The 14,190-nt window shown below is 43.0% G+C and overlaps 2 protein-coding genes across 6 annotated transcripts in view; one reads left to right on the forward strand and one right to left on the reverse strand.

The window, feature by feature from the left end:
• Positions 1 to 12,221, reverse strand: part of MGME1 (mitochondrial genome maintenance exonuclease 1) — a 53,989-nt gene extending 41,768 nt beyond the window's left edge. For 2 of the 4 annotated variants that reach the window (XM_029594478.1, XM_029594475.1), the window contains exons 1-2: positions 11,388 to 11,546; positions 5,161 to 5,779 (exon numbers count right to left, since the gene is read on the reverse strand). In XM_029594478.1, coding sequence (XP_029450338.1) covers positions 5,161 to 5,716 — 556 coding nt within the window. In that variant the 5' untranslated portion in view covers positions 5,717 to 5,779; positions 11,388 to 11,546. Of the gene's footprint in view, positions 1 to 5,160; positions 5,780 to 11,387; positions 11,547 to 11,791 lie in introns of those variants that run through there. The other 2 variants (XM_029594477.1, XM_029594476.1) reach the window with 2 other exon arrangements.
• The window catches only part of SNX5 (sorting nexin 5), an 80,255-nt gene continuing 77,710 nt past the window's right edge, over positions 11,646 to 14,190 (forward strand). The window contains exon 1 of one of the 2 annotated variants that reach the window (XM_029594474.1): positions 11,646 to 11,664. In XM_029594474.1, the coding sequence (XP_029450334.1) occupies positions 11,662 to 11,664 (3 nt within the window). In that variant the 5' untranslated portion in view covers positions 11,646 to 11,661. Of the gene's footprint in view, positions 11,665 to 12,252; positions 12,482 to 14,190 lie in introns of those variants that run through there. The other variant, XM_029594473.1, reaches the window with a different exon arrangement.

Raw genomic sequence — 14,190 nt, forward strand, 5'->3', positions numbered from 1 at the left:
TGCTGAAGAGGATGCATATGCGCCTTTGCCCACTGAACCACTTTCAGGGTCGCCGCCATTAAGCCAAGTACTTGCAGGTAGGACCATACAGTCAGACGAAGAGTGTTCAATAACAGACGGAGCTGTGTTATCAACTTCTGAATATGTGCTTCCAGCAGGAAAACCTTGCCCTGCCTCGTGTTGAACCGAACCCTGAGGTATTCCAACGAGGACAGACTGAAGATGGCTCTTGGCCAGGTTCACTACCCAGAGAAGCTCCTGCAACAGGGAGATCACATTGTGGGTCACTCTGCAGCTCTCTTCCAGCAACTTTGCACAAATCAGCCAGTCAACCAAATACAGGTGCACAAGGATCCCATCTTCTCTCAATTCTGCCACCACTACCACCATAACTTTGGAAAAAGGTCCTTAGGGGAGTGGCCAGACCAAAGGGCAGAGCCCAGAACTGATAATGGCGTCCCAGAACTATGAACTGCAGAAAGCGTTAACACTCTAGTTGGATGGGAATATGAAGGTACACCTCAGACAGAACCAAAGAGGTCAGAAACTCCTGACTGTACAGTCATTATTACTGAACGATGTTGCCTTGAAAAAGACGTCATCTGCAGATAACGGCTGACACCTTTGAGATCCAGGATGGGACAAAAGGAACCCTCCTTCTTGGGCACAATAAAATAAATGGAATATCAACCCATATTTTCTTGAGACTTGGGCACTGGAAGCACAGCCCTCAGACTGAGGAGCCTTGCCAATGTAGTTTCCACTGCCTGCTTCCTCTGTGGTGAGTGGCAAGGATACACCATGAATATGTCCCTAGAAACACAGTGAAACTCCATTGCATATTTTTTCTCGTATCACCTCCAGGACCTATTGATCCGATGTGATCTCGACCCACCTCTGATAGAAGAGAGAGAGGCATCCCCCATCTCCTGTTCCAGGGGGTGGGTCAGCAAACCTTTGTTGGGAGGGTCCGCTTTTAAACCCACACCCCTTCTTGGCTGTCAGGGACAAAAGGACTGAGACCTAACAAGAGGTCGAGTTCTCTGAAGGGCTGTTCCTCTATAGGGGAAGAAAACGCCTGGATCCTCTAGTATGACCTCTCATATTAAAAGAACATAGCGTCTGCTTCTTATCCTCTGGCAAACAAGGAACCGAGATTCGCCCCACTTACTGGCCAATTTTTCCAACCTGCTCCTAAATAGAAGCGAGCCTTTAAAGGGCAATTTGATAAGGTTAGCCTTGGAGGTCGTACTTGCCAACCAATTTCTCAGCCATAACTGACTCCTGGTTGCTACAATGGAAATCACTTCTGTGGCTCAAGAGCGTACCAAATCACAGCTCACATCTGCCAAAAAAGCAGCAGCTGGCTCTATAACTGCCCTGGAGTTCACTCCAGATTGACCTCCTGGGAGAGAAGTAAACAAGATCAAGGGAACAACAAAAAGCGATCTGCAAGGTCATTGTCATTCCATCAAATGCTTGCTTAAGGATAGTCTCAATCCTCCTATCTTGAGCATCCTTCAAGGCTGCACCTCCTTCCATGGGAATAGTGGTCCACTTGGAGACTGCACACACAAGTGCATCTACCTTTGGAAAACATGAACGCTCTCTTGCCGCTGGATCCAATGGGTATAGGCCTTCCAACACCCAACTCACTTTGAAATGAGCCTTGGGGTGTCCCACTCAAAATCAATTAATTCTTGCATGGCTTCCATCATAGGGAAAAAATAAAGAAGAGGTCTTACGTAAGGAAACCAAAATGGGATTTTTCTTCGGCTCAGTCACAGCGACTGCTCCAGGAACTCAGAGCATTTAAGGTCTGGGAAATCAGAGCTGGCAATTCATCTTTATGAAAGAACTGTATAGAACTGAGCTACATTTCTAATCCTGGAGAAATTTCACCATCCTCAAGGGAGTCAGTATTAGAGTCATCATCCGTGCCATCCAGACCTCCATCGTGAAGTCCCACTGGTGCACTAGAGGTACTCCGGCACTTACCAGTAGGGTCCTGGCAAGGATCCTTACCTGTGACTCTGCTCCTGGGAGTATTAGAGAGGGCTGAAGACTGTGCCTGGAGAAATAATAGCAATCCCTGGAAAAAAACTCTACCCATGAAAAGGTATAAGCATCCAATCCAGGATGTACTTGAGGCATACACACCGAGCTACTGTCTCCTGCTGAGAAGCCAGTTAGAGGAGGTCCAAAATCAGGCACCCTACCTGAGCCGTCTGTACTCAGGCCTATATCCAGCTGGGAAGAGCCAGGCTTAGTGAAATCAGAAGGCGGCAATTCTCCCTGAGTCTCCAAACAATACTGGCATGTTAGCAGACACTCGTGGCTGAGATGCTCAAATATGACAGGCAGCGCAAAGAGAAAGTCACTTAGGCTTCTTAGGCATAGGCTCCATTATGGTCGACAGTGTGCTTAAGTGACAGCTGGAGGCGTGCGTCTAGCTGGGAGTTTTGGGTTTTTTTGTGTATGTCCAAGCACACTAGGCGTCCGAAAAGTAACACTTAGGTGTCTCACACCTAGGCGTCCCAAAACTAAGCACCATAAAAACAATTTAAGCACACAATGTAACTTGTGTGCATAGGTAAGCATGCAGCCACTTAAGGTGCCGGTTAACTTTGACGCACGGAGTACAAGGCCAGACTAAGCGTCCAAAACCTGGACACACACGCCAAACCAACAATCCTGCAGAGGGCAGCCTAAGAAAAAAGTGTGTAAAATGCTGTTGTGGGCTACCACAAGCCTCCTTTTACGTCTCTGTATACACACACACATATAGATATAAACATTTTTTTAAAGCTTATCTGAGCTCAGCTTTACCTGGCTGAGTACAGAGACGGTCTCAGGCTGCGGGCATGTGCCATCACCACCACGCTCGGCTTCCTGCACCTGTTGCCTTTCAGTCGCTGAAGCAGCTAAGTTCTTCTTGGCTGAAAAAAACAGCTACAGGACCAAGGCACTCATCTGGAGGGACCACGGAAATCACCTCAGGAGTTCTCAACTGGAGGGAGGGACCTTTTGGTATCACCACAGAAGAGCGGGGCAATGTAATACCCTTAATTCTCCTTTTACAAAATGAAGCAATCCCCAGTAGGGAGATGCACGTCCACCATCTGCTGGAGACGGAGAATGCTGGCAGGCTGTCACTGCAAGTGTGTATGTATATATATATATATATACTGTGACATTAGTTTGCTTAGTCTCCATCTGCTAGTAGAGGTACATAACCCCACTTGTTCTGGATTCATCTGACTGGACACTAAGAAAGTGAAATTGCTTAATAAATGTTTCAGTGTTCACTGAGGAAAGGCTTTGAGTAGGACCACAGACAATTGCCACAAATAGGAAGTGAAAAGAGTTATGATATTCAGAAGACTGTTCACAAGAAGCTAGCTAAATTAAATGCAATAAAGTGATGGGACCGGAGCAGATAGATCTAAGGGTGCTAAGAGAACTTAGGGAAGTTCCTGCATTTCCACTGGCTTACCTTTTCAATATTTCTTTAGCATCAGGTGTGGTTTCAAAGGACAGGAGACAAACAGATGTGGTTCCTCTTTACAGAGGGAGAAATCCAGCAAGTCACAAGCTACAGGATCAGAAGAATTCATCCACACAGTAACACTCTACTTCTGTGTTTTCAGGGGCTTTATCAGCAGCAGGAGAGGTCTCGTTAGATCAATCTCTTTGATTAAGTGACAAAAGAGTTGGATCAGAGGAGTGTGCTAGATGTAGCATACTTGGATTTCAGCAAGGACCTTAACATGGCTTTGTGTAAGTGACTTATAAATTAGGGCCCATACCAAGGGTGCTCAAAGTGACTGACTGGGTTAAAAACTGGACGAGTGGGGCACAAGAAAAGGTAGTAGTAAATGGAGTACCCTCTAAGGAAAGGGCATCATAGGTGGTGTTCCGCAGGGATTGATCTTAGGTGTCTGATTGTGTTTAACATTTTTCAAGCAATATTACAGAAGGGCTTTTGGCAACTAGTTGCCTTTTTGCAGACAACCAAAATATGCAATAGGGAAGGCAGACATCTTGAAAGGTACAGAAAGTACAAGAAGGGGGGGGGGGGGGGTCTTGTAAAGTTATGAGGCAGCTAAGATTTAATGCTTGAAAATGCACAGTTATATGTTTGGGTTGCAAAAATACCAAGGGAGCAGTACAGTATAGGAGGTGAAGTTCTTACATGCACAAAACAAGCCCAGAACCTGGGGATGATTATATCTGATAATCTTAAGGTGACCAAACAGGTAGATAGTGCAACTCTAAGAGAGAGAAGGTTGCCTTCTGAATAGGGAGAGCCAGAATGAAAAAAGAAGTGTTACTGCCTCTGTATAATCCTCTGGTGAGCTTCATTTGGCGTACTGTGTACAATTCTAGAGACCACACTTCAAAAGGATATAAACCGAAGAGCCTGTGTTCAGGTGGAAACTACTGAAATGGTTATACTTCTATACTAATCTTCCTTAGATACAGTCCAGTCCAAACACAAACAAATAAATACATTGTACATTCTTCATCATAAAGCATATGGAGGCAGACTTAAAAAGCTAAAAATGTATTAACCTGGCAGAAAGAAGGGAAAGAGGAGATATATGACAGACATTTAAATACCTGCAAAGAATAAAAGCAATGGAAAGGAAGCTTTGAACGAGGAGCTGTGGAATGAGGGTGTAGACTCAGGACTAATCTAAGGAAAGATTTCTTTGCAGAAAGGGTGGCAGATGCATGAAACTGCCTCCCCATGGAATTCAAGAAAATATGGGACAAGCACAAAGGATGTGAGGGAGAGGGAGGAACTATAAAGCCAAGACGACATATGTAGACAGACTTTATGGATCGCATGGTCTTTATTTGCCGTCATGCTGCATGTTTATCTGTGCAGCAACCCGGGGAGCCAAAGATCCTGACCTGAGAATCCAATCCATCTCTTCCACAGGGCAACGCACAGCACTGTCACTGAGCCACTGGGCTGGCTTTTAATATCAATATTTTTAATGGATATAAAGCAAGTATCAAAACTTACAACATGACCTTCCGAAATAATACTTAGAAGAGAGGCTAAAATTATCTTTTAGTAGGCCCACATAGCAATCAACCCCCCCCAAAAGCTATCACAATAGCCAATTACTATCTAGTGTGGTGACCTACCAGCGGTGTATGCTACAAAACCCTCTTCTCCCAGCTCCATTATCATTCTCTGCTTCCATCTCTCCAGATAAAAGGCCTGTTCCATAGGCATGGTCTGCTGAAGGATGTGGGTCACGCTGGGTACTCTGGCATTCACTTGGCTCCTGGCAGGTAAACTGATTTTAATTGGAATTCGAGGATCAGTCTTCTCCGTTGACAAAATTGTCTTATCTGGGTTTACTAAAGGAACCCAGTTCTGAGGCGTTCTGAGTTCAGCATCACTGGCAGGAGGCTTCGATTTAATCACTTTTCCATACAAAAAATGATCTTCTTGAAATAAATGTTCTTGTGTCAGGGGGCCAACTTTGGAAGAAGTGACTGATCGAACCAAATCTTTATATTTTTCCTGGTCAATACCTTCATAGCCATTTGCTTTTTTCTTGCTGTAAAAGCAGCAGGAAGTGGAGAGGCACCCAAAGGAAACCCATGCTTTGTGGCAAACATCTGTCCACAGAGTATTTAAACTTCCATAGTTTTTAGCTAGCAACTGAAAAGATTTCATGCTCAACAGCAACATTTATAGCAGTTTATGGCAGCTTTGTTTCATCTGTTAAGCCTAGTATCAGCCTCCCTGAGTTACCTAATATAGGAAAAAAAATGACATTATTATAGTATATTACTGAATTTACTTCTCAGTTTGAAAAACAGGGTCTTTTTTCTCTATTTTACAAGGTTTCAAAATTTTTTTTTTATCAAGTGGCAATACTCAGTTCAAAATTTTAAATTAAAAAAAATAAGTTAAAATGGAGTATTTATTTATTAATTAACCTTTACATGCTCCATCCAAATAGCCAGGGGTAGAGTTAGTCAGAAATACATACAATTGTTCTGATTCACTAAGGTCCTCCCCTCCCTCCATAAGACCTAGAATTGGAAAAAAGCCTTAGTAAATCAAGTCCGCAGGGTTCAATGGCACTCTGGCCACATTATAAAGTATTTTTCTCAAACACAAAATGGGGGAAATCCTTCTTTAGTACACCTGGCCCTTTAGCTTATTTACAATACTTTTCTTTATTTTACTGACTCTCAGATTACTAAATTGGACCGGTGCTTTTCTATATATATATACGATCTGGAAAGGAATACGACAAGTGAGGTTATCAAATTTGCAGATGATACAAAATTATTCAGAGTAGTTAAATCACAAGCAGATTGTGATACATTACAGGAGGACCCTGCAAGACTGGAAGATTGGGCATCGAAATGGCAGATGAAATTTAATGTGGACAAGTGCAAGGTGTTGCATATAGGGAAAAATAACTGTTGCTGTAGTTACACGATGTTAGGTTCCATATTAGGAGCTACCACCCAGGAAAAAGATCTAGGCATCATAGTGGATAATACTTTAAAATCGTCAGCTCAGTGTGCTGCAGCAGTCAAAAAAGCAAATAGAATGTTAGGAATTATTAGGAAGGGAATGATTAATAGAACGGAAAATGTCATATTGCCTCTATATCGCTCCATGGTGAGACCGCACCTTGAATACTGTGTACAATTCTGGTCGCCGCATCTCAAAAAAGATATAGTTGCGATGGAGAAGGTACAGAGAAGGGCAACCAAATTGATAAAGGGGATGGAACAGCTTCCCTATGAGGAAAGGCTGAAGAGGTTAGGGCTGTTCAGCTTGGAGAATTCTTTTTCACTCAACACACAATAAAGCTCTGGAATTTGTTGCCAGAGGATGTGGTTAGTGCAGTTATTGTAGCTGGATTCAAAAAAGGTTTGGATAAGTTCTTGGAGGAGAAGTCCATTAATGGCTATTAATCAATTTTACTTATGGAAAAGCCACTGCTATTAATTGCATCAGTTCGCTAACCAACATCTTTCCCTGATTAATTAATTCACCAACTAAACCTTTTTCAAGGGAAACCTTGTCCGGTGGTTTTTTGTGTACGGAGGTTTCTTGTGAGGATAACAGATTTGCAGTTATTCTTCTCTTCACCTCCGTCTATTATTCTTTTATTATCTTTAGAACAATTCTTGAAAATATTCACTTTTTTTTGTACAATTCTTTTTCTGATTTATTCTTAAAATCCCCTTCTCCCTGGCTGCTTTTTCCGACCCACTGTTATGTTCTTTTTATACTTATCAAGCTCGTCGCCTTTATTGAAGTTCATGGGTACGGAGCAGCCAGTCCGACATTGGCCATGTTTCGGCACTTTGTGCCTGCTTCAGGGACCGGGAGAATATACTGTGTCCTGTGTCGGGTTCACAGTTTCTATATTACCTTCAACATATAACAGAGTTTACTTCTATAACATGCTATAAAAAACACATGATTTCAAATTGCTCTCAAAATTGAATCTATTACCACCTTCTTCTATAGTCAATTACTTACTCTTTGATATGCCGTGTGTTAAGTGAGCGACGCCTTTCCTGCTTGTCTGGGCGTCCTGTCTATTCTGGCTCTCTTTATATCTGCCTCGGGTACCCACCTCCTAATCTCTTCCAAACCGAGGCTACCTCAAGTGTGTGTGTTTGTAAAACAAAATAAAACAATCATATAAATTGGTTAAAGGACCACAAAGAGATCGGTAGCCCAAAATAAATAAATAATAAGAAATAAAAAAAGAGACCTGCACGGCATAGAAGCAAATTACAGTATTCAGAGAAAAGGACAATCACCCCTAATTACACACACTTGAGGTAGCCTCAGTTTGGAAGAGATTAGGAGGTGGGTACCAGAGGCAGATATAAAGAGAGCCAGAATAGACAGGACGCCCAGACAAGCAGGAAAGGCGTCGCTCACTTAACACACGGCATATCAAAGAGTAAGTAATTGACTATAGAAGGTGGTAATAGATTCAATTTTGAGAGCAATTTGAAATCATGTGTTTTTTATAGCATGTTATAGAAGTAAACTCTGTTATATGTTGAAGGTAATATAGAAACTGTGAACCCGACACAGGACACAGTATATTCTCCCGAAGTCCCTGAAGCAGGCACAAAGTGCCGAAACATGGCCAATGTCGGACTGGCTGCTCCGTACCCATGAACTTCAATAAAGGCGACGAGCTTGATAAGTATAAAAAGAACATAACAGTGGGTCGGAAAAAGCAGCCGGGGAGAAGGGGATTTTAAGAATAAATCAGAAAAAGAATTGTACAAAAAAAAGTGAATATTTTCAAGAATTGTTCTAAAGATAATAAAAGAATAATAGACGGAGGTGAAGAGAAGGATAACTGCAAATCTGTTATCCTCACAAGAAACCTCCGTACACAAAAAACCACCGGACAAGGTTTCCCTTGAAAAAGGTTTAGTTGGTGAATTAATTGCATCAGTAGCATGGGATCTTCTTAGTGTTTGGGTAATTGCCAGGTTCTTATGGCCTGGATTGGCCACTGTTGGAAACAGGATGCTAGGCTTGATGGACCCTTGGTCTGACCCAGCATGGCAATTTCTTATGTTCTTAAATAAAGGGGGGCATTCTGGCTCCAAGAGTGCTGGTGAGAGCCCGTGGAGAACTGAGCCAGCAGGAGAGATTGCGGTGAGTTGAGCCTCCCAACCCTGAGATGCTGGAACTGATGTCATCAGCGAGGGCCTGACTGCCTCTTCAAAACAGAGTGCAGTGCAGCAAGATTTGGGGGAGTTCCTGGCTCGAGGAGTGCTGGTGAGACCCCGTGGGCAGCTAATAGGAGAACCGAGCCAAGTGGACTGACTGCGATGAGCTGCCCCTCCCCACTTTGAGACACACAGGTGCTGACATCATCAGTGAGGGCCTGACTGCATCTTCAAAACAGAGTGCTGTGTTGTACGCTGCCTAAGGAGCGCGTGGCTTTATTTGTATGGGGATGAAAAGGAAATAAATTTTTTTTACATCATCTCTGGGTCAGACCAAGGGTCCCATCAAGCCCAGCATCCTGTTTCCAACAGAGGCCAAAACCAGGCCACAAGAACCTGGCAAGTACCCAAACACTAAGAAGATCCCACATGCTACTGATGCCAGTATTAGCAGAGGCCATTCCCTAAGTCATCTTGATTAATAGCCTATAATGGACTTCTCCTCCAAGAACTTATCCAAACCTTTTTTAAACCCCGCTACACTAACTGCACTAACATCCTCCCTCTGGCAACAAATTCCAGAGCTTAATTGTGCATTGAGAGAAAAAGAATTTTCTCTGATTGGTCTTAAATGTGCTACTTGTTAACTTCATGGAATGCCCCCTAGTCCTTCTATTATCTGAAAGTGTAAATAATCGATTCACATCTACTCGTTCAAGATCTCTCATAATTTTAAAGACCTCTATCATAGCCCCCCCCCCCCCCCCCCGCCGTCTCTTCTCCAAGCTGAACAGCCTTAGCCTCTTTAGCCTTTCCTCATAGGGGAGCTGTGTCATCCCCTTTAGCATTATTTTGGAAGCTCATATTAAAGTTTGCTTATACATAAAAAAGTGGAATTATTAGAAAATCTATTGAGAGCTAGGAATCTGTGCTTTGTTAATTTCCCCTGTACTAGGTTAATGTCAGCTGTAAAAACGTTTAAAACAGTTTAAAAGGAGAATTTGCCATCTTTATCTAAAGTCATAGGAATATGATTAATACAGATCAGGGTAGAAATGAAATACCTGCTGATAGTCCTGGTATCTGTACATTCTTGGAAGAATCACTTAATATAATTACTAATAGGTCTACGTTTATCTTGTTCAGCACAGAAAGATACAATTAAGACCCTTCTCTAGATTTTTCAGAAATAAGGATATTTCTTTTTGTGGGCAGAAAGTATGTTTTTCCTGATGTTTCTCACGCTACTCAAGCTCGTAGAAGACAATTCCTTTCTTTGAAAAGTGAAGTTTTGGCTTTAGGTGCCTCTTTCTTTTTGGAAATTTCCTTGTAGATGCCTTATTAGCAATCTAACAAGTTTGTTTTTGTCAGATCCTACCCATTTGGAGACTTTTATATTAAACAAAAATGCAGAGCAGGAATTTGTAGCTTAAATTTACGGGAAACAACTTAGGCTAGAATTGTATTGAACTGAATCACTCCCTGTCCTATTATTTTTTATGTTTCTTTTCCTCTCTCCTATGGAATACTCTCCCCATTATTTGTAATATGATACATGACAGCATTGTGTGGTTTTCTTTACAAATATTCCTGATTATAATTTGCTGTAAATTTTATTTTTTCATTGAATTAATATGAAAAGTTAGAGAAAATTGAAAAAAAAAGTACAGTAATTTAAAAAACCCAAAAAGAACAGGCCTGTACATCCCATCTAATAAACCAGGTCTTTCTAAACCTGTCTTGGTGACCTCCACGGCCAGTCAGGTTTCCAGGGTAGCCACAATGAAAATACATGAGAAGTTTGCATTAACTGAGTCTCCAATATATGCTAACTTTGCTCGTGGATATTCTGGAAACCCTAACTAGCTGTAGAGTCACCAGGACTAGCTTTGAAAACCCCAGCATAAATTTTGAAATCTCCTCTCCCTCACAATAAGAATTTTTTTTACAAAAATATTTGGTGCATACAAATATATAACAATTGTTTTATTTAAAAAAAAAAAAAAAAAAAAAATAGATGAGTTACCAACAGTATGTAAAACTGAACTGGAGAATCTCAATCTTTTTACCAACTACCTTACTTCCAAAAAGTGCAGTTAAAGATGTCCCTTGCATATGTACTTCCCTATCAAGAATCCACTTCTATCAAAACTTCATATGGAAGGAAATGCCCAAGCTAAAGAGTAGTCACCCTCTTCCCCACATGAATCAACCCATAAACTTTAATAGCTTTACCCTCACATATCAGAACAGTCATTTTAAATGAATTCTCTTATTAACTTCAGCAGGTGAAGAAATACAGGGAAGGTTAACACTTAACTGTATTCTCCATTGGCACATTTTGGCTTCTAACCTCTATTTTTTTCTCGTTTGAGATTTCTTTTTGCATCTTCAATCAGAACTCTATTTATAGTGTATCATAATCAAAAGAATTAGCAGCTCTGAAACGTCCTTAAGGATGACGTTGTTGAGAAAGAAGTTCAGAGTTCGTGGATCTCGATGTGAATCAACAGACAAAACAAGGCTCTGGTTTATGAAAGCACCGCTATGTCATTTTAGTTAGTCTCACATCAATTACATTTGCACTATGACCCTCAGAAACCTCTCTTCTCGTGCAATGTGTTCTAACAAACCAGTGAAACATTTCTTTGCTATCCAGTAAAGTGGAGAATAACTCGCCTACCTACCTCGTAACAGTACAGGTAAAATCCATCCAAATGGAAACAGCTACATATATTAATTGGAAATCTGATTTTAACCCGACAGAGAGCCTAAAGGATAAAGGCCCGCTTAGGAGGTTTAAAAACAAGAGTCCAGCAGCTGTCGGCGAAATCACGGTTTTATTGCTTTCTGAGCACGAGTACTCGGAAAGGGCGTCCAAGGCGGGAGATTCACTGCAGTAACTCTGGTGACCCTTGAGCTCAGAAGAGGCTGCTAAAGCGATCACCTGCTTCGCTCTTAATGGTGAGGCTCGAGTGCGGCACTCCAGATTTGTAAACTATTTCAAAGGTGTTCATTTTTTTTTCTGGAAAATCCAAAAGCTTCCCGAACGTGTTAAGCGCGGAATAGGGATTAAAATATAAGAACTTGCCTCTTCCCTTTCTAACCTGGCGGTGATTAGCAGCAGCACATGAGCCTGCTCTGGGCCAGAGTCAGGCTGCAGAGGGACATGCTGTGCTAAAACCGCGGCACAGCCTCCGCTGGAAACGGAACCTCATGGTTCACTCTCGCTGCCACCTCACTACTCCCCTCCCGGCTTCTCTTACGCGGGATACCAGCTGAGCGCCGTCACTCTCCACGCGCTACGCTCCCTTGCACAACCTCCTCTTCTTCTCACACTACTTCACGCACTGTCGAAAGCCACCAGCGACCAAACTCCGGACAGCCACCGCAGTAGCGCGCCGGGACTTGTAGTCTCTCCCGCTTTACCTCCGCCGTGCGCCCGTTTGCTCTCTCACTACACCGCCCACAGTGCACCGCTCCCAAGCATCCCTTCCACCAATCCGAAGAGGGGAAAGGAGGGAAGACTATCGAGCCGCAAACTAGGGCGCATATGATAGGTAGGGGGCGCGCGCAGCGGCTGGAGACAGCAGGAGTTTGAGGGGGCGGGGCCCGAGCTGTCTGAGCAGGGGGTGGCACGCGTTCCAGTTCCGGATGAGCAAGGTGTCTGCAGCCGCCTCCTGATTGCAGGGGGAGCGTTCACCGCGCACGGCCCTCTCCTACCTGCCTGTTCTTAATTGTAAAGATGGCTACCAGCCCCGAAGAGAAGGACGTGAGCAAAGTAAGTGGGACGGAACCGCCAATTCTGAAGTTTTAATTTTTTTGGCAACTGGGAAAAATGTAGTGAAGAGCATCGCTTTGAGCTAGAGAAGCAGTAAAAAGGAGCGAGAATCTTAAAACCAGCTACCTTCCTCCACTCCTGCAAGATAACTTTCCGTGTTAGTGCCTGAAAGAGCTCAATTTAAGCTGCTAACAACTCATTCAGATTGCTTTCCCTTTCCTCAAGTCCTGCAGGTAGTAGGAATTGCATGCACTCGAGAATTGTGTGCATTGACTAGTGTTTATAGAAAGCGCACCGATTCAGCTTCGGATAACTTTATTGGCATTACAATTTCCCCATAAATTGCGACTTGACAGGGCCATTGGGAGGGAGAAAAAGACTTGATCGGGTCTAAGCTCAGTTAAATCTGTACTCTCGGGGCCATTGGAGCGGGTGGCCACGATGTGATTGACAAAGCGGAACTGTAGAGAGTAGAGTCGAAAAGTCGCTTCTGATCGGGCCTCTTCTAGAATAATGCGAGAAGAGTCAGAAATTTTCGATTTCTGAAAATCGGGTGGGCATGTTACTGCTTAAAAAAACGTCAGTAAGAAATTGGGTCCAAGCAGAGTGTCCTTATGCAAGGGGATCGGTGAAACTCTTTATAAAATGGTATTTCAGGATCTACAGCTTCCTGCAGTCAGCAGAGTACAAGCTGCTGTAGCAGGGAGGGAGGGTTAAAAATGGCCAGAGGCGGACAATGGCCCTTTGTCATTGCATAGGGAATCTCCCTTGTGATAGTTTGAAAAGTTTTCTTACCAGTTTGTGTTGGTTTTGATTATTTTTCCCTGCTTTCTTTTTTTTTTATCTTCTTCTGCTTCTTCGTGGTTTGCTTTTCCTCTCAACTCTCTTATTTCTACATTACGCTGTTGTCTTAATTCCTTTATTTTTTGAGGGGGGAGGGGGATTGTCTCCTCAAATTTCAAACTTTTCCTGCTGACTGATATTTCCCTTATCTCTTCTGTTTCCTTTTTTTCTTCTTCCTTGCACATACATATACTACAAGTTGACCAGATCTTCCTCCGCCTTTATCACTATTCTCACTCTTTTGAGTGTCTCTTCTGGTTAATCCTCTACTGTCACTGTCTTCCATCCTCCTGCGCCAGTCTACCCCATCTCTGTCTCCATTCACTTTCCGGCATCAAGCCCTCCTCTCTCATTGCCCTGTTATCTCCTGCTTTCTCCCTTTGTCCTGGCTTTGTCTTTCTTGTTTTATCTGTTCTTTATCCCTCTACTTCTTGGATCCTCATTTTGTATTTTGAACTGCCAGGGAGTAGGAAACCCAGAGTTCTCCTGCTTTTGCTTTTTCTCTCCAGGCTGGCACACCCTGCTTAAGCTTAGTCACCAGCAGGCTATACTGTGGAGCCCTCTAATTTGGGACTGCTGAACTGTGATGTGGGACTGTCTGACTGTTTAGGTTACTTCAAATAACCAGGTCATTTTGCTGTTTTTGGTTCCTTGCTACTTGATGATTACACATCACTTTGTCAGATGGCAGTTGAATATTGTTGCATGAGCAATTAGTCCTGGGCTGGCCTGCTAACCCAGAACCTGCACTGTTTGAGAATCTGGTTTAATTCCTGGATTTAATTTCAGGTTCTCGGGCAGCTAGAGGCTGGCATGCAGTGGTGACTCTGCTCTCAGCCTCTAGCAAGGGAATTGCAGCCCTCAAT

This window comes from Rhinatrema bivittatum, chromosome 3 (genome assembly GCF_901001135.1).
Source record: "Rhinatrema bivittatum chromosome 3, aRhiBiv1.1, whole genome shotgun sequence".
Classification (NCBI taxonomy): Eukaryota; Metazoa; Chordata; class Amphibia; order Gymnophiona; family Rhinatrematidae; genus Rhinatrema; species Rhinatrema bivittatum.